Genomic DNA, 25,406 nt, shown 5'->3' with positions numbered 1-25,406 from the left:
TTATAATATATAATACATATAAATGTTTAACATTTGGAGCCTTTCTCACAAGAGTTGGTGGGAGTTTTTTCACATTTTTAATTCTTGGAACCATCAACATAGTGAGAAAGACTTGAGAAAATAGCCACACACGTTGTTTTTTTGGATATTTCCTCTGGTTATATCCCAGGAGTAGAACACATGGGAAGGTATCTTCCCATGCAGAATAATTTCTGACACCGCTTTAAAAAATCCTAATTTTCAGCTCATTTAGACAAAACCACTACACCTATTGCTTGTAATAATATTGCCTTTAACATTCATTTCTACAGCGAAATTATGGAGGTTTTAAAAGGAATTCTGAGCAAAGATATTTAGTTCTGCTTTGAGGAGAGGGAACAGTCAGGGTAACCCTGTAGCATCCATAGCTTTTTGGTCATTAGTCTTATTATTTCTACCAAGAAGTGGATAGGAACAGGGTCTCATCCTGTTTTCTAAGATCCCTCATGTACTTTAAGCCTTTTGAAAATACCACTTTTTTTACTCATATTTATGAAATGTTTAAAACAGAGGAATGCAATCTTATCTAAGGTTCCTTTTGTCCTAATAGTAGTATTAATGCTAATTAATTACTATATTATATTATTGACAAAATTCAGAACCTAACAGGATATATGTCCTTGTACCTCAGTAGCAATATTTTTGGTTTTTCAATTTGCTTTTCAACACTACGTGAGATTCTTCAGAATTGTTTTTACTTCCCCAGGCTATTTTTTTTCTAATTATTCTGCCTAAATGATAAGATATTGCAAAGTAGACCTTCCCAAACAGTTGAGTTCTGTCTCTCTCTTCAGCATTCACCCTCTCTCTTTAAATAACCTACATCCTTCTCTGTCTAAATGATGCTAATATAAGATCTGATTAGGACAGCATAAATTATGCACATCTAGAAACTGTGAGGAGTTGAAAGCAGCAACACCACCAGATTTGTCTTAGGAACTACAGCTAACTGCCTAAAGGCAATATCATATTTAATGGAATGTTCCCAATTTTTAACAGAATTCCCATGTTGCTGGTACAATTTGCCTAGCTACATTTACTTCATCATATCTTCTCAGGAGTAGAAAACAAGAGTCTTTAACAAAGAATTCATATGAGTCTGTGACCTTGTATCAGTATTGCCTGAATTCTTCCTTTAGTGACATGTTTTAGATTTTGATTAATTTTTTCCTTTTCTTTTTCTGGGTCTGTGACATCTGTTTTGTTTCAGCTGATCTGGGATAGGAAATGAAGAGCACTTTCCTAGCTGTGTTGCCTGTCTTGACTCTAGCATCTATGGGTACCATTCATTTTCCAGATGAAATATTGTTTTGGAATGTTGTAAAATGATACTCCCTTTACGTTTCAAATTATTCCTACAGCGTTGGTCAAAAAAATGAAAAACACCTAATTTTGAAGCATAGGCACAGGACGAGGTCACAAATGTAATTCAATGCTCTTTATATAGTGTTTTTCCCCTGATTGTTCTGATGATGAAAGAAGTGCTAGGAATCCGTGAACTTGTTCAGCAAATGTGTTTTTTGTGGGTTTGTTTATTCCTGAAATTGAAAAGTGAAGATGGGTGAAATCCACGCAAACCAATACACTACCTGATCCAGACAGGAAAAAAGTCATCCTCCACGGAATCCTGGCTCATTAACAGGGATAAGCTTTTTATTAAATCCTAGGTGAACCCCCACAGCTGGATTCCCCTGCTGCCCCAACCTGGCTAGGAAACAGATTCATCCTGTAAGGAAAGCCCAGATCCCACTGCAGGCACACTGCATCTAGGCTCTCCTCACTGTGGAGCTGATTCTCACCTGTGATTTTCCCCACTAACATGATAAGCCAGCTGTGTGACTGAGCCTGAAATATTACCCTGTACTTTGCTATAAGAATTGTTCTAGGAAGGGGATTCAAGGCAAATTTTTCTGGGCTTACTGTTATTAAAGGGAGAAAAAAAAAAAAAAACAAAAACAGATCAGGAAAATTAATTGGAATTTTCACCTTCTCAGGCTGCAATAACAATATGTTTATAAAACTTCAGGACTGCAATTCCTATGACATCAAGGTATCACTCAAGACGTCTAAAAACCATTACTGATTCAAACTTCCCTCTGATTACAGCCATTCAAAATTCAAATTCCACCCACTAAGATTATTGAACAGAATTTGAGAGAAGCCAAAAATACTGTTTTAACATTCAGGTGCTTTTTAATGTGGGATGGTTGAGAAGAGGAAGAGTGTTGGATTTGGAACCTCTTCAAGATACAGACCATTTTTAAGCTCAGGCTGTCTAAAAAATGAAGATGAATTAAAGAAAATGGAAAGTGATTTCCTGTTACCCTTGTGCAGAATTACTTGACCAACATTGTTAAAATTCTGGCATTCATAGCTGTAAAAGCCATAAAACCAAATGACCTCCAGCTTGAAGAGGTCTTGTTTCATACATCTCATCAATACTTGTGACATGGGGCAAGACTGAACTGCTGGTTTTGACACTCATTCTTGTGCCAAATTATTCACTATGAACTCTTAAAAGCCTTTGGATAATTAACATATGAAGGTGATTAAATTCGTCACTTTTGGTCACGGTTTGGGGTTTTTTGGTGTAGTTTTTTATGTTGCCTTTTCTTTATTTAATATTTCAGAGCAACAGCTAAGAATGGGCATAATTGTTTCAAAAAGGTAAGTTTGAAAGATTGAGGCAAATGAAAAAAAAGAAGGCTTGGAACAGTAGTTCTACCTTAAAGATAATTAGTTTTCTCCATTCTTTTTATTTAAAAACTGTAGCACATTTCATCTGAGAACTGCAAGCTTCATCAACATCACTTCATGCTCTATACCAGTGCTTATACCAATGGGTAAGATAAGTTAAAGCCTGTGTTTGCATTTTTTTAGTAAGCAAAATAAATGCTAAGTTCAAGCCTCTGGATGTTGGCTGGCTTCTGTGTGGGTATGTGTGAGACAGGAACTGGCCCTTCTGCTGCTGGAGCTTCACCCAATGCATTTTGCCCTCTCCCATCCAGGACGAACCATGCTGGCCCTGGCTGCTCTTTGGTGGCTGCACCAGACCTCATCTGATTCCCTTTCTTCACGGTTCCTGAAGAAAATGATGACAAGAAGAGGACTGAAAGACAGTGGTCATCGAGGCCTGACTCAATTGGCTGATCTGTATCTTCATCCTGACACCTCAGTGGGAACCTGCACCTCACACCCTTGTGGCAGGAAGATGAGGAGTTACCTACCTGCTTATCTGGAAATTCTGTGTGCTTCTTCCAGTCAAACACACTGCTCCTCCATGGCTGTGTTTGGGTAAGCATGAACACAGCTGTACCCTGAAGTAGATAATTTTTAAACTGTTACAGTCAACTCACACTGAGATAAAACCATTTTGTTGTTGTTGTTGGCCAGTACAGTGGTATTCGAACCTGTGGAGTAAGCATCTCTCTCTTTTTCTACTGACTAACAGAGAACACAAGTCTTAGACCAGGCCCTGTGGTGCTTTTTACTGCTACACTCACATTAATATAGACAGAAGAAAAATTAAACAAAAGAGAAAACATTTCCACGTCTATTGTTTTAGGAGATCAGAATCAGACTTTTTCCTGGTGTCCATGTGTATTGATGGAAAGAATGTGACAGAGCTGCAGGCTGTCCCCTCCTTCTCCTCCCAGTTTCCATTTAAAGACCCAATATATTTGAGAAGAACAAATCTGTTTCCTATTTTCTGCACAATAGGGATGCAACTTTTAGCTTCAGGGAGCAAAAAAAAAAAAAAAAAAATTAAAAAATAACACAATAAACCCTAACAACTGAAAGAAAAGTGCATAAGTTCATGAAAGTACCTTCAGCACAAGAGACTGCAGAAACTAGAAAATTCAATAGGAGACACACAGTGCAATAGAATTTGCCAGATGTGAGGTTAACATACTGGGAGTCAGGGGACTTGCAGGTCTCTTTTTTTATACCCAGCAGTGATTTCCTGGGTGATTTTGAGTAAAAGAGCCTCTCTTTAGCTGACTGTGGTGCGTTCAGCACCTGATTCTGAAAATCATACACATTTTGTGTTTCCATTTGTCAGTTCGTATTCTCTGTTCCTTATAGCAAGTACTTTTTTCTTTCCTTCTGCTTTTATAAAAATCCAAGGAAGGCCTTCATAAGACCTAAACAATAGTCCTAAACTCAAAGACATTAACCCTGATAATCCTGTCCTAACATCAAAGTTGACCCTGGTTTGAGTGCAAGACTGGGTCAGATGTCTCCATCAACATAAATTAGTTTACATTTATATTAGACAATTTATATATAAGTTATATAATGTTCACTAATCTGTAATCTAGTGAGGAGGCATAACTAAGAGCAGCAAAAAATATTGTATGGGTTAGGAGAAAAGGGCAGCAGCAACAGGAAGGTTCAATATGCCTGCATAGGACCAAAGTTCAGATCTGAGGCATCGAGAGCTGGGCATCACTGTCTAGAAACAGAAGGTTCATTTCTCACACCAGAAAGTTTTGTTGCCTCAAGACACAGGCAGTAAGAAAGAATCTAAAGCAGAGAAACTAACTTTGGCCAGTGACAATGAAGTTCCTGAATTATCCACCATTCCCAAGTCCTTGGATCCAAGACCTTCATAGAATCACAGAATTATTTAGGTTGGAAAAGACTTTAAGATCAAGTCCAACCATTAACCAAATATTGTCAACTCCACCACTAAACCACATCACTAAACACCACAGCTACACAGTTTTTAAATGCCTTCAGTAGCACCAACTCTACCACATCCCAGGACAGCCTGCTCCAGTGCTTGTCAACCCTTTTGATGAAGAGACTTTTCCTAATATCCAATCTAAACCTCACCTGGCACAACTTAAGGTCATTCCCTATGGTACCATCTCTTGCTTTCAGGCAATTGTAGAGAACAATAAGGTCTCCCATGAGCCTCCTTTTCTCCAGGCTGAAAAACTTCAACTCCCACAGCTGCTCCTCTTAACACCCTTGCTCCAGACCCTTCACCTTGCACATACATATGGCCATTTTTACACCATCTTTTTTATTGGATGACTGAGTTGAGACGTCGAAAAAGGCTGCCATTTAGAAGGAGCTGCAAGTCAATATTCTGGAAAGATTAATCTCAGTATTTCTTACTAATAATAACAAACAAGAAAGATAATTAGATCATGTATTACTGGATATTCAAAATTAGAATACAGGAAATTACAGAAACTTAAAAAAAAATCTTAAATGAGAAGGTCAGAAAGTATTGGCATTCTAAGTCAAACAGTGCCTCATAATCCTAATTAACTCTTATTCTTTCCCCCACATAAGCACAAAGGTGCTTAATTTCTGGCAACAGACTGGACCTCCTTCATTATTAAAGGATGAAAAAAAGCCATAGATGATGCCCAGAGTACTGCAATACTGATCTAGCTCTCCTATTAGGAGGTCACTTCTTAGAGATGGGCACTGCAAGTAAAAAATCAGCTTGACTGCAAATCCAGTATAAGAACTTCAGAGTGACTTACTGAGTCAGACATACTGCTCACTTGGTTTTGTATTAGGCAAAACCTCAAGCTACAAAAAAAACCTTTAAGCGACTGGAAAGACTAACAAGAACTTTTAACAGCAGTGTTACATGGAGAAACTGCTAGTTATCCAGTGACCCCTTTACTGTATAATCATCTCATTGAACGGGACACTACTGTTCAAATCTGCCCTTTCACTACATATTTCATAAAAGGCAGAAGGAAGGAACAAAGAAAAAGAGGGAACAGAAAGAATAATAGCCCCTTATATTTATATGGAGTCTTGCATCCCATTAGGATGTTCCTCAGGGATGATAGTGAGACCCATTAGCAAAACACAGATACTCCTGGAGCTAAGCATGGACTGAGAAAGACCAGAGCTTATTAGTGTATCATCAGCTCTGTCAGCAAAGAAATTTAAGAGGTACACACATGCATTAACAAAAAGACACAGGTAATCATACCCTGTTTAAAGAAAACACAGTCCCCAGCCTGATGGCTGATTATATCAGGAGCAAAACCCCCAAAATCTAGACACCAAACACTAGTTTGAACCACCTACTCAAGGTCACTTAGGTTGGATGAGCTCTGGGATCCAAAATACTCAGAACTGCATTTTTAATCTTATTCTTTCCCTTTAAAGTCACTTCTTCATTCCCGTATCATCCTTTAAAAAGCCAACCACCACCACCAACAAAAATAGATTCTGACTACTCTGTACCCTCCATGTTTTGTGGAGAGTAACAGAACTTCCTCCTGAGCAGGTCTACACCCATCCTTGGGTAAGAAGTCTCCTCTTCCCTCAAATTTTAGTAGAAGGCTTTGTTCAAAAGCTGAAACCTCTGCGGTTTTCAGTCAAGGCATTACATGCTTTGGAGAACATTACATGCAAATGTAGAACAACGGATGCTGCAGTCAGAAGTTCTTCCAACAATCAGTCCTACTGATTTTTGTTACTTCCCTGATAGCAAACTGTTTACAGGCATTAACCAGACAGTGCTTCTTTCTCCTGGCTTCCTATCATCTACAGGTTGTCCATGGGAATGAGCACCCAGCAGCCAACTCCTGTTTCTTATCCGTGGGAAATGAACCCTTCATTTTTCTGAGTCTTGCAAATCATAGCCCACCTTTAATACCCCAGAACTGCGTGCCTTATTGAATGAGAGCAGCAGAATCCATGCACTTGACCCACTAATCCTTTAACAACACATCCACATAACAGTTCCTGACAAACACACACTCACACATCCCTGGTTGTTGTGGTGCATGTTTACCTTATTCAGTTTATTGTTAAAATGGTTTGTTCTGATGTCTCCATGTTTTCCCCAGTTGGTTTATCCCCAAGTTGTAACCACCCCTGGAATTACCTTGTTTGGCATTCCCCGCCCCTTGTCCATCATTGTAACTCCACCCCTTGTTCCAGTCCCTTCCTTGTCCATCATTGTAACTCCACCCAGTGTTCCAGTCCCTTCCTTGTCCATCATTGTAACCCTGGCCCTTGTTCCAGAACCTTCCTAATCCATCATTGTAACTCTGGCCCTTGTTCCAGAACCTTCCTTATCCATCATTGTAACCCTGGGCCATGTTCCAGTCCCTTCTTTGTTCCATCACTGTAACCCTGAACCTTGTTCCTTCCAGCACCTTCCTTGTCAATCCTACTCTGGGCCATTCCCAGCTTGTTCCACCCCTTTAAATCCCCTATTTCTTGATGCCCCATTGGCCCGTGTGTCCTCTTCTCCTCCCTGTTTCCCTCATGTGTTTTAACCCTGTCAGACCCTCCCCTCCACTCCTCCCCTAAAGACTCTTTTTTGGTCAATTGCTTGTACCCACCCCTGATCTGCCCCCGTATTTAATCCCATGCGCAGCAGTGCCTGGGGCTCTTGGCTCCTGAACCCTCAACTCTACTAAAGCTCAAAAGCTGAGAGCCTCCCTTTTGCCTCCTTTGCCCAACCCTAGATGTGGACCACACTGAAGAGCAACTAGCTCTAAAGGTTCTGTTCCCAGAAAATCCTACTCTGGGGCAGTTCCCCGTACCTGGCACGGTGCCGTGTGCCTCTAGAGAGCTAGCCTGGGCTCTGGTGGGTTGTGTCACCTGGTGCCAATTAAGATTGTGGATAGATGGGGCAGGAGAAGAGAGGGTGTCTCTCTGAAGGTTTTCTTTTGCTGCTGTGAACTAATACAGCTGCAAATACAATTCTCATGTAGCAATATCAAGCCTTGAATGTGATCGAACACCTTGAAATTACAGGACTGCTTCCAATATTTACCTATTTTTAGACTTAACCTTGGCAACATGTCTTACAAGCATCACTACCTAGTTTAAAAGGTCCCTTGTTAGGGAGAAACACATTTTAACTGCAGGGAAATACCAAAATCTCTTGGCTACAGTAAAGCTGCAGGGGTTTGAGGGGCAGGGGGGGAAAGGTTTCAAAGCAAATGATGCCTGTCAGGACCGGGTTTTTTCCTCCCAAGAATGGGGTTTTATTGTATTCATTGTAGTTACATTCCTACTTTGAAAGCCCTAGAGTTTTAGAGAAACATTATTAAATTTCATATGTAAAGAAAGGTTGCATGAAAAAGGGGAATCCTCACTGAAGTATATTAGCCTATGAGATAGATATTTTGATATATGTATGTGAGTGTGTGTGCATATATAGTTTTGAATTTCATCAGCTCTATTAAAAAAGTTTTTAGGGAAAGTTGGCAAGAAACAACCCTGTGTTAGTTAACAGGTCCGAAAGGCTGAGTAACAAGGGCAAATTACAATGGATGAGAAAAGAGCAGTTGGACTCTCTTCAGAACTACACACACATGTGAGGCCTCACAGACATCCAAGAATTTGGGTAACAAACCCAGTAGGATGCGAAGCTGTTTTCTCATTTTTTTCAGATGCACCGCTGAGCAGCTCTGCCTTGCCGGTGCTGGAACACCTCCAGGGGTTGCTGTGGAGGCAGCCCGGAGCACGTCAAAAAGCACCTCTTCTCCATAGACATTTCCATAGAGCAGCTGGCAGCCATTGGGTGCAGCTGGTGGCTGTGAAGGACCCCGGAGGAGTCAGTGCTTTGGACCACAGGGCTTGTGGACCTCAAAGCAGTGCTTCCGTAGCTGTTCCTTGCTGTGCAGCGGAACCCGTGACTAGGCTCCATCCTCGTCCAGCCCCAGCCAGTCCTGCACGGGTAGAACAGTCAGTCTTTTTAGCACTACTCTTATTAATGCTAATAATTACAACCGTAGGCTGTCTGAGACAGCAGGAAAAGGGAGCTTAAGAGATCCTGTAAAAGAGACAAGCACACAGCTGGCTGCTGGCAAAAGCAGTGAGCACCAAAGGGCTTGGAGTGGAGGAGGAAGACAGAACCATGTGTGAGGGAGGTGTTTTGGGGGCAGGCACTATCCCAGAGAGACAGGACAATGGAAGCATCGCAAAATGATTCAGAAATGCAGTTTCAGGGTGGGACAGCGGAGTTGTTAGGAAATATCGAATTGCACAGAAGAGAGGTTACAAAACTTTTGTGTCAGAAATGGCACAGAAACTCCTGGGTGAGGCAGGGAGGGGAGCTGCTGAAGACAAGAAGCAAGAAAATGAGCAATGGCCATGAAATTCTCAAAAATTCTTCAATCAGATGCAACTGGGCAGAAACAAGCAGTTTCATTATATGCTCACAGGTTAGTCCTGAGATAATATGGAGGTGAACCAGAGAATTCACTGGAGGAACTCTTCTGAGATGCATAGTCAAGATCCTGAGGTGACCTACGTGCCTGCATTACAGCCCTGCTAACCTCTGCTGGATCTCTGCTGCATACACTGAATGCTGTGCCGACAATCTGAGATGTTCCTGGAAATACTGAAGGTATAATTAACCTTTTTCTTTACCGTGAGCTTAAAGTTGATTTATCCAGAGGCTTAACACTCCCTTCTCTACACTATCATACACACATATGCAGAATTTTGACCCCTGGATCCCTTTCCTCCACTCCCCCTGACTCTTCACAACTTCCAAGCCACACTGTTCTTTCCACTCTGCCAGAAGCAGCAATCCAGTTCTGCTGGCAAATAACACAAAGAAACTCAGCCCAGCCAAGGCATGTGCTTCTTCACATTTTATTCTGTACATTTCCACACAAGTCACAATACAGAAAAAGTGTCCAAAAGGAACAGTAACCAGCTGTGTATACATATTTCTTCCTTTCCCCCCCCCCTTTAAAATCTCCTTAGTTAGCAACACAGTGATCAAGATATTTTGTATAAATAGGAAATGCAAGAAAATCATGGAAGAAAATACTTTCTTACTTTGTTACAAAAAGCCCCTCATCCTTCTTGTGTTCCCCCTCACTGATGATTACCTGTGCCTTGATTCTCTGTTAAACATACATCCTGCTTTCATGGGTACTGCTGCGTGCCTCGGGTTCCTTTTGCCAACTGGGATCCTCAGTTCCAGCACATTATGCATGGGGTCAGGTAGCATAAAAGAGCCCTTTGAGATGTTATTACAACTCCTGGAACAGATATGGGTTCAGATAATAAGATACGTACAAATACTGGAACTCTGGATGCCCACAGTACGTTGGTTAAAAATGAGCATTTGCTATGTGAATTTACTACTCTGTTCAGGGGGCCAAACACATTTTGGAGTGGGCCAGGTTCTGACCTCAGTCACATCTTGGTTCACCAGGAGTGAAGCTGATGCAGAAGAGATCAGAATCTGTCCATTGCCCTTTCTCCACTATCTCCAGGAAGCACCCCTCTATGTACATATATATACATATATATATATATATATATATATATATAGCCTGATGGAACCTTTCCATCAAGAGTTTGTTCATCACCATCCCACTCCTTCCTAGCTTTGATGACTGGCTCCTTCCTTGCCTTCTTCCTTTCTGCATGAGAACCTTCCAGTTCCCTAAATCTTTGCTAACCCTTGTCCTTGTGCTTTAGCAGTTTTCATCTCCCATTTGCCAGGTGACCAGAGGAGATGTTAATATGAAAGGCCAGAGAATCTGTTCATTCAAATGTTTCTCTCCATTCCCCAAATAAACCTTTTGCATCAACAAACCAAAGTGGTGATTTCTGGACTCTTAGGCAATATTCTTCCATACCAGCATAATAGCAGAGAGGTGACAGAAAGAATTATTTCTGAGATGGGCACTCCCAAAGGAAACATTCTGTGCTCAATGACAATGGACTAAAGCTGCTCTAAAATTCAGCAAAATACTCTTCTCTGAAGAGAGATAAACCACCTGAATGCTTTCATTGACTTGAAATATTACCTGAGTTACAACTTTTAATTCAAGATAGTTCAAACCTGGAAATCAAGCATGAGAAGTGCAAAATAGCTCATTAAAAAAATTGTCATTCTCCATCCCTCTTTACTATCTCAAGTGAAACCAGTTAAACTAAAAAACATGGGACAGGGCTACTCTCACTGTCTCTCAAAAAATGGCTCCAGAAGAAGCAGGATTCTATAGACGAGTAACATTACAAGGCACACAAAAAAAAACAAAAAAAAACAAAAAAAACAAACAAACTCCCCCCCCAAAAAAAACACCCAAACAAAAAAAAAAAAAAAAACCCAAACCAAAACAACAAAACAACCAAACAAAGCACCTTACCTGTCTGTGTATGGGGAGGTGATAGCATCCCCATTTTACAGATAAGAAAACTGAGGCACAGTAAGGCTAAATGATTTACCCAGAAGGACTCAATGGAAGTGGCAGGAATACAACCTCAAACACTTGATTTGCTACCTTTGGCCCTATCTCTTCAACACCAGTACCTCCAGAGAGAATTTTGATAAATTCTGAAAGCAAATACTTTCCCTATTCTGTGACACAACCATGTGGCACACAGACTTGTTCATTGTCATAAGACAGAATCATGCCATTAAGCCAAGTGATTATTTTTTGCATAATCTGCTTTGTTTTGCAGCAAAACAACAGCTCAGGTCTTGCTAGAAATAAATCCTGACAGAGCTATCTGTGAGAGTCTCATGAACCAAGGTCAGGCTCTGTACACGTTGCATTTTCATTAGCACAAAACTGCAGCTTGAGGAGTGTTTGTGTCCGTAAGAAAACCATGCTTTCCCCCATGCCACTGTAGTTTTTCCCAGTGAAAGCTGCAAAACCATAGCTATTCTAAAAGCTGTGCAGAAGCAAAGTAGCAATAGCAGTGGCACAAAGGCAGACCTATAGCAAAATATTCTTCTCACTGACTCAGAGAGGACACTGAAACCTCCACGGACTGCCAGAAGGTTTGTGTGGGAGCTGCAGAACACAAGTCCTCAGCTTTATCATTGGCTAGACTTTAAAAAAAAATCTTTCAAAAGCCTCCTGCTTCCAAAAAGCTGTCTGCATCCAAAATGACTGGCACAGAGTTTGCAACACACAAAAAAAAAAAAAGATAGGCAGGAGAAAAAATAATCTTCATTTCCCACTGTGAAATCACATTTCACCTTGAGGAGATTTCTACAGAGAAATGTGGGCAGTCATATTCCATTCCATATTCCCTCCCCAATGCACTGTACCCTGGAGGGTCAGCGGCCAAGGCTGGAAGCTCCCAAGTGCATTTTGAAAGGGATTTTAAGTCTTGATTATTTCATTTTCCAGTAGAGTTACAGGACACAGAGCACACGTAACACATAGTGTGAGAACAGCTACTTGGCACCCATTACAAAGGGCATTCTCAGGATGATTGCTCTGGGAAGACACAGGCAGAAATCCCTGTCCTGAGACACCAGGAAGAGAACCAGAAGAGCTTGGAAGAGCCCATAAGAAAGGAAGTCAGCTCCTACAGGCTTGCTAATGTCCATATGTATTTTACACTTTACCTGGCACCGGTGGGATGTTGGGAATAGATACCTTCAAAGAGTTGTTACTTTTGTCAGTAAAGTGAGAGATTGGTCTTTCTGCACATAAAGCATCTCCTGCTTCCCCTTTCCCAGCTCTGTGAGGTGCAACAGCAAGCTAGGGAGAGACAAAGCTCCCAGGAGCTGCTTAGTGCTTTGACGGCTCAGCCACTTCTTTTCTCCCAAAGCTGTTGCGTGATCAAAGGAGGCAGATGGAAGAGAATCACTCTGCAGTGACTTGTAAACGGAACAAAAAATCCTGATAAGCCCCTGCCATCTCCCTGTGATTTCTGTGAGGTACATGCTGGGCAGAAAACTGTACAGTAGCAAAGCCAGCCTTTTTGCATGAGACACCAGCACACTCGCTTGCCAGTTGGAAGTGGCTTCTTGCAAGCATAAGCACAGAGCAATACCATTATATTTGCCCAGGAAAAGAATATTTAACAGGAAAATCACAAAGGGAAGACACATGAGAGTAGACCAAAAAAAATATATACATTAGAATTTTCCTATTGATATTAAAACTAAATCTGGAAAGGCTGAAATCAAGCCCTCAGGTATGAAAAACCCAAGTCTATCATACTTCTCATCTGTTTAATCCTGAGATTACAACTCAGGCATTACAGCTGCCCTCAGAGGAGCCTTTAGTACTGTATATCCAACTCCTTCCTAGTACAGATAATTTCAATATTCCCTACCCATGTCTGTTTATGGTCAGATCCTAGCATCTGTGACTGTGAAGCAGAAGTGTCGCAAGGGTAAACACATGAGCAGGACCTTCAGTCAAAAACAGACGGTAGGATGAGCTAAAGAAAGAAGAGGTGATGAAAGATTAACAACTTCTGTACAGAAACTCTGAAAGGGAGGAGAAAGGAAGGAAAAGCAAAAAGCATTGAAGAATATTTAAAATTAAATTTAAATACCATTAGGTTCTATTTCCCTCCTGTCATTAGCTGCCAGCACGATCACTTTTTTCCTTAGCTTTGACATGAATGTACTCCTCCCCTCTGCCATGCAGATAAGGTAAGTATTACAAGAGTAGAAAGACCATAGACAAAAACAACAACTGCACCCCTCTTCTATTAAAACAGACACATCAACAGACTTCCAATTCTGATGAAGGGGAAAAAAATGGTTCTGGAAAAGGGCTGAAGCAGGGGACAGGAGAAGAAAGACAGCTATTCACTTTGTGACCTACACCAAACAATTTTTTGATGTAGCATTGCCTCCATTCATTTGGAAGGAATACCTCCAGCATGGCTAAGGAGCAGGGAGGGATGTCCTTGCACACCTTAGGGCTCATGTCTCACTTCACAGAGCCTCAAGCTTTGCAAACAGAAGGGTGTCCCACTCCAGACTGTCTGGTGATCTCTGTAAGGGTAGGAATACCTCTTCATCTGGTGACGTAATTATTGGACACAGTGAGCACCCACGTCAATATTACAATTAATTACATCCAATTATGATACATAATTACTCATTACAGTGTTATTCAAGAAGTGGCATTGCAACTCCCTATCTAGAAAACAGCAATGCTTATAGAAGTAGTTCTGTGGAATTCCCCATTTTCAGGGGCCAGCTTAACCTTGCTTTTCTAATTTTGTCATCTTTCATTTTTTATGGGAATGTCACGCAGGAAAAGCAGCCCTAGAAAAGTGGGACTTCTTATTAAAGCCTAATTAGCGAAGTAGAAATCACTCATCATCAGGCTCAAGAGCTTCTTGAGCTTCTTCTCCATACCTACAAACTGACCTGATTTGTACAGTTCCTAGACAGAATTTGGATTCTGTAGGAACAGAGATTACCTTCTGCATCTTCTTGACCACACATTGAGAAAAAGAGTGGAAGAGTGGTCACTAAGGTAGCTGGAATCAGAAGGCCATTTTTCTCATTAAAATGAAGTGCAACACAAAGAAATGAATTGAATGTGGTTCATGCACTAGGAGTTAGGTAATTGCAGCAGCACTTTGGATTGCCACAGTGCACACTTCACTGAGTGCTGGGTTACACATCAAGCAGCCCCTCAGACAGGGACTAATTGAAGAGCCAGGTGTGGCACTTCAGCAAAAGGATGCTGGCAAGAGACGAGGAAATTACATATGTAGTAGTATTATATTGCTCAAAGAAATAGCGCTTTATTTCTTGCATTTCAAAATGCTACAGCTTCTATATACTTTGCATATGAATTCTGAGGCTGTTAAAATACTGATGAACTCTGAAAAATCATTCCCAAATCAGGGTTCCAATTCTAGTGGATGAGGGTAGAAAAACAGAAACAAATTTTTGAAGAAAGCAGGTTTTTGCCTTTTTTTGGGCAATCACCTACCTTTATGTGCCTGTCATGAGAATTACTGCCTCCTTAGATTCCCCAAATCTCTGACACATAGGAGATCTAAGAGCCTAAGCTGACTGTTTTAACAGGACTTAGCATCAAATTATTTCCTGAAATATAGATGTGTTAATATTGAAAAAAATGTTTTTGTTGCAAGGCATCCCCCTGCTCAGGCTTTAGAAGTCATGATGTGCTACATCAGAATGAGGGGATTTTAAAATAATCTGCCTGTCTCCCTCACTCTCCAGGTAACTAGATACTTGTGTACTGCATAGGATGGATTGTTTTTTTGTCTTTTGGGTTGTGGGGTTTTTTTTGTTTGGAGTTTTTTAGTTTGCTGCTTTTTTTTTTTTTTTTAAATCAGTCAGGGAAACAAGAAACTGCAGCTGAGACTGGAATGTGGCACCTTATAAATAAGGCAGGAGACAAGATGCACTCTGATGGCTGAATACAGTAAGGTTATTCAGCGCTAAGCCTGCCTAATCACTGAAGTCAAATGTAATGAATTTACTGGTGTGATCAAGGCCCAAAGGAGGGAATTTTCCCCTTTTGCACAAACGGCACCGTACCTGGGCTAGGAAATTCCTTGGCCAAGGTAGGGGGTGTTGTTCCAGTGCACATGTACAGGGGATGAGAGAACACCACCCTCTGTGGGCACCAGTGCTGGAAACGTGCCCTGAGCTCTGGTACCTGCACAGGATCTCAGGCAGGCACACCAGAGAAGTCCAGTGCCATGGCAGAACCTGGAGTAAAAGCAGCCATGGTCACTTGCTATGGTCACCTGGAGCAACTTGCAGCACATTACTGAGTTGTTGTTGCAATCAACAGATTTTTGCAAGCAGATCATGGAATTTGCAATGCAGCAATCCATTGCTAAGAAAAACAGTTGTTGAGAAAGCAACGTGAGAGGATGAGTACCACAGTGAGCACTCCATTACCTATGGAGTAATGCATCCAGGAAGGCACAGGAATATAAGCTGTTTCCAGGACTGTTGAAATGCCCAGAGATACTCGCATTTGATGCTTCAGACTAATTAAGAAGCAAATAATCCAATGTCACTTTGGCTAAGATTCACTGAGGAAGATAAGGAGAGGAAACAATATCTTATGAATGGAAAAGAATAGGTAAAATGGGGGTCAAAATGTTACTTTTTTAGGAAGCTTAAAAACAAGACTTATAAAATACTTCTCCATAGATGTTAGTTTGGTGCAAAAGAAGCAAAAAGTGGGAGAAGGAAAATGACACCTCAAACAGATCTGCACAAGGAGCTGCTTTTTTCCTGTAGTACATAGAGTGGAAAGACAGAATTTCCTTGGTTTTTTTTCAAGGCATTTAAATTTCCAGCATATCCATATATTTCTATTAAACTCCCAGAAATCTTGAGGCTACCGATATATCTGGCCCATTTCATACCCCAGAGACAGATCACTTCAACGTGTTTTTGTCATCCTGGAAGGGTCAACACAAACATGTCCCACAGAAGGCATCTGGGATGGCTGAAAGGAAAATAGCCACCTTCTAGATGAATTTGTGTTAGAAACTTTCACTACCATGCCTTTCACCATCACAGCAGAGACAAAGACAAACATGAGCCAAAGATGTAATATTTCAGTAATATTTCATTATGCCATGAAATATAACTGAAACAAACCTCCCACAGCCACACCACCAGAAAAATCTATGTGCCCCATCTATCCTTACATGACAGTACCAGCTCAGCAAATACACCTGGGAAGATCAGTGGCAGCAAAACATCAATTTTGTTCTATTTTCTTTGTCTATGGTTCTTCTGTATGACAGTCCTCATGGTAGCAGGGGACATCTTATGTGTTCTGAATCCAGGGTACAGCAACATGAGTTGAGACTGAGCAATTCTACTGCTGCTGGGGAGAAGCAAGAGGGACAGGTCCCAGTAAAAACAGCTACAGACATCCCCTAAAACACAGAAAAGCAAGCCACCACTTGAAATGGTGAAAGAGCCACTGGAGTCTGACCTCTGTTTTGTTACAGGCAAAATTTGCCTTGAATTTCTGTTTTACATAAGCATTTCACAATATTGAGGGATACCCAAAGAAGTTGTGGATGACCCATCCCTGGAAGTGTTCAAGGTCAGCTTAGATGGAGCTCTGAGCAGCCTGGTCTAGTGCAAAGTGTTCCTGTCCATTGCCATTCTATGCTATAATAAATGAAAAATGTATGACATCATCATGCCTTGAATAACACATAAAAGATACCTCTAATATTGAAACATAAAATGGTAAGAGTAACTTATGCTATTAAATTACAAAACTATGCTTATTTTATCAACATTATAAATACTTTCTTTCCCTCCATTTAACTGCAAAACGAGATATTGAAACCAGTACAATGGAACAATTCAGAAGCTCCTAATTTCTACTGAAAAATGTTCTCTTTAACAACAAATCAAAATGGAAAATGACATTTTGTCAGTCCAGCAATCTCAGTAGCTGAGCATCCCTAGGGGCTTTGTCATTCAAATGGCACAATTTCAAGTGTGTTCGCATGTGTATGTGTGCACCTGTATACATGCATACTGATATTTATAAATATACATATATATAGTAATATACACACATCAACAGACACAACAACTGAGCAGATGCTTTTAGTAAATCAAAATTACATGTAATTCAGTGGACTCCCAGCTGCACACTGGAATTTGGGCCCTGCTCAGCACAGGCACAGCTGTACTGTACTAATCTAGATCCCAAGTGCTCCAGAGATTGAATACATACGTGCCGCCTTTAACTGCTGCAGTCTGCCTGCTTCTGCTAATCCCATCATTCTTGAAAAGGGTAGGGAATAGTCCTGCAGCATCCTGGTCCCAAACTGCCCTCAGTGAACCAACTTCTGATATTCCTTGCCACAAATGAGCCATTGTAGAAGGCAATAGATGTGCTGCTACCTACAGACACAAAACATCACCAGTATCTAGTACATCACATATGCAGTGCTTTGAGACGCCTTGAAGGCTAAAGGCACTGCATCCAGCCAGTTGCTGTCCTACCCCCAGTGCTGGGGTAGGTATTTTTATCATACAGTAGCTGTCTCCTGCTGAACACACAGCACGGGTGGCTTTTCAGAGACACAACAGGCTCATTCCGATCATATCATCGTACTGCAGCTTTCACTGAAAAATCCAAGCCACGCTCTCTCATGTGCTCTGAGTTCCTCTAAGCAGTCCAAATGGCACAAAATTGCTTGAGAAATCTGCCCATCCTGACAAGCTGCTCCAGAAGCAGCCACAGCTGCAGGCACCTCCCGGGTACGAGGGAAGAGCTGACAAGGGGAAGGCAACTGGGGACAGAGGGACCAGAAGCTGCTCCCTATTACAATCCACATCTGGCCTCTGGAGGCTACCTGTGACTAAACCAGGCCTTTACTGCTTTACCTGCTTCATGGGATTAAAGGATTGAGGAGCTGTCACAGGCTCAGTGACCATACTCAGCTTGGCCTCAGCACAGGACAGAGCCAAGCTCCTGTGCTATTGAAACTTCCTCCATTTCTCAGATCAGCAAAGCAAACCAAAAGATTAAAGTGATGGTAACATAATTCTTATTTTTATCAAATGTATAGAAATATTACAGTAATGTCTTTTCTCACAACTGGGAAATGATACAAGGCCTACCATGAAACCACAGTGTGAGGATCTTTCCTTGTGGAAATATCACATACACCAAAACTATATTCTGATTTTTTTATTTTAACAGTTGCCAAATTATTTTCTAATATATACACATACTTATTTTCTCCACGAGCCCCTGGATAATTATCAAGGGAAGTAATTTGGCTTTCATATTTTATTTTTTAAATGAGAAAGGTAAAGACAGAAAATAAGACAAAATACATTTCATGTTGCCATTGATCTATAGATTACAAATATATATAATTTCCTTCCAGAGGAAGAAACACTAAAGAAATATTTTGCTCATATCAAATGAACTTTTGAAAAGAGGAAAAAAAAATATATATATTTTTCAGCTCCCCCCTCCCTACCATAGTAATCATTCATGGTTTAAAAAAAAAAAATTGCATTCATTTGATTTCTTCCACTTCTACCAAAGAAGAAAAACTTATCTGGATAACAACCTGAGTTATTTTTATGGTTTCAAAGTGTATGAAACCCCGATGATCACCATCTATCAGAGAGCTACCCCTAGCAAGGCATGTGAAAACAGACACTGGTAGATCTTTCAAATGAAACAACAAAACAAAATTCAAAAACATATTGCAAGAGTTATGCCAAAAGTCAGCCATGAGCATCGGTCTGACAAAGTAGAGGTGGAAGCGCTGCTGTTTCATCAGCTGAGATATCTGTAGCAATTGGAAACCCAAAGGTGAAACATTTTGTTTATGCCTGTGTATTTGTTTGCTGTCCTTTCTTTTATGGTTATAAGACAGAAAACTGATGAGTGCAGAAGACACAGCTAGCCTTGACAGCAGCTAACCTTTACATTTCAAACCTATTGTGGGTAACAAGGCAAAGAGCTGCTGCTTGTCCTTCTCCAGGGACAGACTCCCCAAAACTTTGTTCCCTTGAAAAATCAGATTTACAGGTTCAGTGAAAGAAGGTTTTCCCATTCCCAATGCGACCAGGCTGGCTGCTGGTGTTCCAGGTCTCCTTCCTCCCTCTGGCTGCACTGCAAAGGGTGCTAGGTCTGTCAGTCAGTCCATCAGAATTCCCTCAGTCTTGCACAAATCTCTCCCCAGTGTAAACCCCATCTCTTCAGAAGGAAAGAACAGCTATTCACTTCTAGGCAGGCCTGAAACCTGAGAAGAGCTGGGTCAGCCATTACACACACGAAAGTGATATGAGAAACCTTCCTGGTACCTTTCTGCTTTGCCATTTGGCATGGTATATCCCATAGAACTGCTTTCCATACAAATGCCTGTCTCAGGAGGATACCATAACTGTATGCCCAGCAACGATGAGGTTGGGTTTTGTCACTGCTGTAAATCGAACTGTGCCCCACACCCTGGGAAACGAGGCAATAAGCAGCATCCTCTCTGAAAGCAAGGAACCTCCATGGTGGCTGAATACTGACAACACAGCTTCTGAGAGAATGGCAAGGGAGGGGATGTAGCTGGTAAAAACACTGGATATTTCTTAAGGGCATCCAGAGCTCCGCAAATATTTTGCTACTGCCTGACCATTTCTGAAGACAACACAGCAATAACAGGTAATATTTAACTGAGGAGAAGTGAGTGGAACAGGAGAATAAAAGCAATGCAGGAAACTGTAAGGATGAAGGAGAGCCTGGTTGGGTGGTTTAATGGACCAGTTGGTTTGGATTTTGTTCCCCCACACCCTCTTTACTAATTCCTTTTTTTTTTTTTTTTTTTTTTAATAAATTGTACAGATGAACATGGGAGAAGTTCATGCTACTTGCTGGAAGCAATAAAGGTAAATTTTTGTGGCCTATGGATTCCACAGACCTTTGAGTGTCCCACCTCATCCATCATGGGCTAACTTACGGAACATAACTGTTCCACAGCAAGACTTAGTAGCCCTTAGAAACTGGTGGCACATCCTCAGGTACTTTCCTCGAGAGTGAAAGACACATGGATTCCATCAGGTTCTTCCTCACACGATGCCCGAGCACCTCAGGTGCAGTCTCGGGATTTCCAGGGATCCTTTTGAACATTTTCAGGCATCAGACTGCTGTCTCTAGATCCTCATGGGAAACCATTTGATAGTTTTGTCGAGTCTCCAGGTAGGAGGCCAGATCTGGATCACCAGCTTGCTGAGCCCTGTCACGAGGGGTCTTACCCTGCAATAAGAAACATAAAGAGAAAGTCTTGTGCTAACACGTTTAGAACAACAGATGATTTCTAGGCAGAAGACAATTAACAAATCAGAAGCCACTTGTCTGGATTTTATCTGTTTCAGAAATCTTTTCGTAACTTACAATTCTGTCATCTGAACAAGAGATCATGGAATCATAGGTGATCCCTCTTCCCATTACAGGCTACCTCATAGAGCCCAAGAAGATAGGAATTGGTTATTATTGCCTGGCTGCAGCAAAGGTGCTTCTGACTCTGGAGTCCAGAGAACCAACTCACTCTCAGCTGCTGACCACAGGGTGCTTGTGCTCAGAAACTCCAGAGATTGTTGCAATGACAGAATATTCCTTGGATTTTATTTTTACCCCATTTCTTTCTCAGTAAAGCTTACACCAAGTGAGTGCTGTGGTTAGTGTCACATCAGTGAGCATAGGGGCAAGCCAGGGCAAAAGAAAAGAGTCAGCCATTCTCACAAAGCAAGTCAGCCACAATAATCAAGCCTCACAGATGCTGTGCAATCAGAAACCAAGGCTCCTGCAGGTGGTCCTTGCCCACAGGACTCTCTTTTGACCACACCGGAGGATGATACTGTTGTGCCATGGAGATACCTCATTCATACCCAATGCACTGAATAGTTTGAGGCCAGGCTCTCACTGTGGTGACAACGACCCATGCTGGGGACTGAAGTCTCTTGTACTTGTTCAAATCAATACAGTTTTCTCTATAAAAATAGCTTCCTTGAAAGGCGCTGCCCTTGGCACACACAAGGAAGCCTCAGTCATGCAAAGAGCAGGGATGGATGCTGATCGGCCTGGCTGGGCTGCAGGAGCTGGTAAGTGTTCGATGGAGCTGCATTACCTTGGAGTCTGTCTTTCTCAGAGAGGCTCCCGCATCCACCAGGAGCTGGCAGACGGCGCGGTGGCGCTGGCAGGCTGCCTTATGTAATGCTGTCTCACCCCTAGACCAAAGTACAGAAACCAGCAGTGAGACACATCACACCAATGTACATTTACGAAGCATGAGGTGCAGAGGATAGACACAGAAGGATGCTGCATTTCTGCGAGGTTCCCTCTTGCTGGCAGAGGTAGACTTGTGTGCTCTCTCCCTTAGCATCTACATCCTTTGACTCAGTAGGAAAGCCTGCAATGCACAAATAGCAGACGAAGAACTTCTGAGGGATGCGCAAGAAACATGCACAGATTTTACTTATTCAGAGGACTGAATGTCACATTCCCATCCAACCACCAGCTCTGTTAACTGCTGCAAAGGCAAGCTAACCACCTTCTTATTTCACAGCAGGCAAAACAGCAACAGGGTTTGTTTCTTCCTGCAATTTCTCTCCTCAACCTCATTCCTGGAGTCATCATAGAAAAATCCTACCCGTCAAAGCTATGACTGGTGCACTTGCTGCCCCAGTTCTGATACCGTGCTCTCTTGGACATATGAGAGCAAGAATTCTCGTGTTTTCCCCCACTGGACTGCTAAGCTACTGTGGAAGATTAAATACATGTTTTTCAGAAGAGGAGACTGTGTAGTGGGAGCACATTTGTTGCAAAGTTTCTCACTCAAACTGAAGCTAAGTCTGACAGGATTCTGAAACTGACTTACTCTTGACTGGAAGAAGAGAAATCTATCTAGATTTGCCTAGGAAGAAGAGGAAAGTATGCTTTGAGTGGGTTGAAAAGGAGTCCTTAATACCAGTATCCAACAAGCAGGGCCATTACATAACCTGTGAAATAACAAATGACATGTAGAAAAAGAAATACATGTAGCAGGACAAATCTTGCACCTACCTACACGGAGTGCATAAAGGAACTTCAGCCCCCATCCATGACAGGGGAAGTTGAAATATTAAGAGGCAACCTTGTAACAAATATTCCCTTGCTGCAGGAGAACTAGTATCAGAAATGGATAGTATCAGAATTGGATATTATCTTATTTCCCCCTGAGGACCAAAAGATAAATTTATATTGCCAGTTACAGCTTGAACCTCCCCTTTCCAAGAGTTAGGGGTAGAGGACCCTCTGTAAAGGGAAGCCCCCGTAGCTATGCTCACTGACACTTCATGTGGTTGTGCTACACCCCTGGAAGAAAAGAACCTCCGTTCCTCACTGATGCACCTTGTGCAAAAGGGGTTCTCTGTTAGCAGACAAGGCCACTGTGGGATGAGAAATGGTAGGTTTGATCCCTATGAGCGAGACTGCTTTTTTTTCACCTGTATTACACATATTTTCCAGGATTATTCATGCTTTCCTTACATACTTCTGTGAAATGTAGGTTATACAAGGTGTAAAAAACTGGGAATTGGAAAGGAAAGTAATTTGTTTGGGTTGGGTTGTTTTTTTTAATTATATAAGAACAGAGCTGATTGATGCTTTAACTACTTGATGGAAACCTTTAACTGCACAACTCCTGGCCACTTGAAAGAGCTAAGGCAGAGCACCCTGGATGAATCAAAAAGGGACTAAAAAAAAAAGGTGTAGAGCAAGAAAAGTGTTTTCCAGACTTTTGTAATTTACTCCGCAGGTTGGTCTCTCAGTAGCTGGAGGCCAGAAGCATCAAAATACAAGCAGGGCTTCTATTTCTCTAGAAAGACTAAGGGAGCATGGGAAGCAACAGGGAGAAAGTCCTCTGCAAATCCAAGAAATGTTTCTTTAAGGCAAGAAAGCCAGACATGAGGTGGTTGGTGTGTGGTTTTTAGGGGGCCTTCTGCTTGTTTGTTTTTGAAGAAGTATGCCACTTTACAAGCTTTTTCCTATTTAGCAGTTTGCACTTGAAAACCAAGAGGCGTCTGCTAGTTTAACACACATAACATGAAGGACAGAGTAGTCTGTACTTACGTTTCACTGTCTGTCATGTCCAGTAATTCAGATGGACCTGCAAAAGATAGTCAGGTGTGTCATATAGCCCTTGTCTGCATGACTAAAAAAATATATGTCTACCAGGAGAAGATTCCCAGTAAAAATATATAAAAGAGGCCAAGTGAAAGCTCAACCTGCACAAATATATCAGACTTCAATATAATATTTGCTTGTGTGAGCCCTTGCACTAATAAAATTCTGAATGCACAGTCACTGCTGGAGTGTCAGCGACAGGGAGTAGCAGTCTCTAAATTATACTGGGGATGAATATTCATGGAGTTTATTTTCTCACTCTTCACCTTGCTCAATTAAGTGGTTCACATAAGTATAGTACATTGAAAATCCTGATATGCTGGAAACCCTGATATATTGCAAGTTAGTATCTATTGTTCATACTAGAGGGAAAATGTCATTAGGAAGTTGAAATTAGCCAAATTCCATCCTGAATGACATCCCTGTGCTACTCCATTTAATAGCACTATACAAAATGTAGATCAGGTTGGAATATTCCCAGCAGTCTTTATATTGATATGTAAATCCTGTACTCTACTGGTTAGCTGCGATCAGGAAAGTAAGATTAAGAAAAACAGAAAATATTTTTGCTAAGTAGGAAAAATAATACATTCATGTTAATGTCCTTTTGTCCTTGATAGTCACTACAGGCAGATACTTATAGCAGCAAATTCCATCACTGAATTACAGTGATATGGAAAGGATAGGACCTGGATATCATTTGAAAAAAACCAGCTTTTCCTTTGCAGTCTGTCGTACTCCTCTCCACTGCTCTGGAATGCAGTGTTAGATGGCATAGGGCAGCTAGCAAGAGAAACAGGGAAACTTTACAAGATTTTTCCTTCCCATGCATGAATGTTTCTCTCCAGCACACTGTGACTTTGAAATTCAAGAGTCCTCAAGAGCTTACAGAAAATCTCACCTGAAACTGAAGAATTTCACACTACTTGCTCACAAAGGCCTGCACACAATCTCTCTACACTCCTTTTACTCTGTGTGTGTCAAAACTGATCAGCGCAGCCTGTCTTTACCTCACTGCTTTTACAATGTACACATGGAGTATCGCTGGGTCTCCTGAAGCTGCAGGCAGCTCCTTCACTTCATCTTCTGTCATCATGAAGAAGGGTGGTGGGTGGTGCTTAGTCCTCAGTGCACAGGGTGTTGTGTACCACTGCGTGCTTGTCATGGCAGTGCTCCAAACTCAGTAGCCACTTTCGATTATTTAATGCACCCTGACTCTAGTGCCACACATCCTCATCTCAGCACTTGGCAGTTGTGTGTTCACTCCTGCCTATCAAAAAGAGGAATCAGTCACTGCCCCTGAGCTCCTATGATCATGAAGAAGGATAAAGGGGGATAAGCAGAGCCTCAAGTTGAGAGGAAGGAAAGATAATGCCTGAGAAACTAAAAAGACAATTAAAGAAATACATATGAAGAAAAGGAGTCCTTTACATTTCCTAGGAGAAAATCGTGCTCTCTCAAAAAATAAAGGTAATTCCCCATAGCTTACCAGCGATAGGTAAGCAGGAATGGCTTGCAGTGTGTTAGAGAAGATGCTGCCACCTATTATTTCTGCTCATGGTTGAAGCAAGGAAGGTTGTATTGCCAAGGTGGAACAGGGTGACAGGTCTGGCTTTATGGGACACAGAGGTACTTGTCCAGGTAAGCAGAAGAAGCTGTTAAAAGGTAAGTAAAGGTAGTAAAACAGAGAGTAGTTAGAAGCCTATGACCTGAGAGGGAGAAGAAAGCTGAGGCAGAATGGGTCTGGAGAGAAGCCAAGGGTAAAGGAAAACTGATGTGAAGCAGGACTAGGACAGAGGAGCTCAGTGCTGAGGACCATGAAGACAGTCTGTGAATACAGACCTGAGGAGGTGACAGGTACATCCCACCTGAGTGTGAAGGGTGATCTCCTGGATACTGTCCCAAATTAAGCATTTCATGGGAGAGCCCTGACTCCATCCAAGTCATACTTGAGGGTCAGATATTTGGGTTAATAATTAGCTGCAC

At 41.6% G+C, this 25,406-nt stretch overlaps 1 protein-coding gene across 2 annotated transcripts in view; it reads right to left on the bottom strand.

Moving 5' to 3' along the window:
* Positions 1 to 19,818: 19,818 nt before the first annotated feature.
* The window catches only part of DGKI (diacylglycerol kinase iota), a 99,315-nt gene continuing 93,727 nt past the window's right edge, over positions 19,819 to 25,406 (bottom strand). For both annotated transcript variants that reach the window (XM_062492441.1, XM_062492440.1), the window contains 3 exons: positions 23,367 to 23,403; positions 21,385 to 21,484; positions 19,819 to 20,513 (listed from right to left, as the gene is read on the bottom strand). In XM_062492441.1, the coding sequence (XP_062348425.1) occupies positions 20,397 to 20,513; positions 21,385 to 21,484; positions 23,367 to 23,403 (254 nt within the window). In that variant the 3' untranslated portion in view covers positions 19,819 to 20,396. The remainder of the gene's footprint in view (positions 20,514 to 21,384; positions 21,485 to 23,366; positions 23,404 to 25,406) is intronic.

The sequence above is a fragment of the Cinclus cinclus genome, chromosome 4, assembly GCF_963662255.1.
Source record: "Cinclus cinclus chromosome 4, bCinCin1.1, whole genome shotgun sequence".
In the NCBI taxonomy this organism is placed as follows: Eukaryota; Metazoa; Chordata; class Aves; order Passeriformes; family Cinclidae; genus Cinclus; species Cinclus cinclus.
The sequence above is the reverse complement of the archived record's forward strand: the minus strand, read 5'-3'. Positions and strand labels throughout refer to the sequence as shown.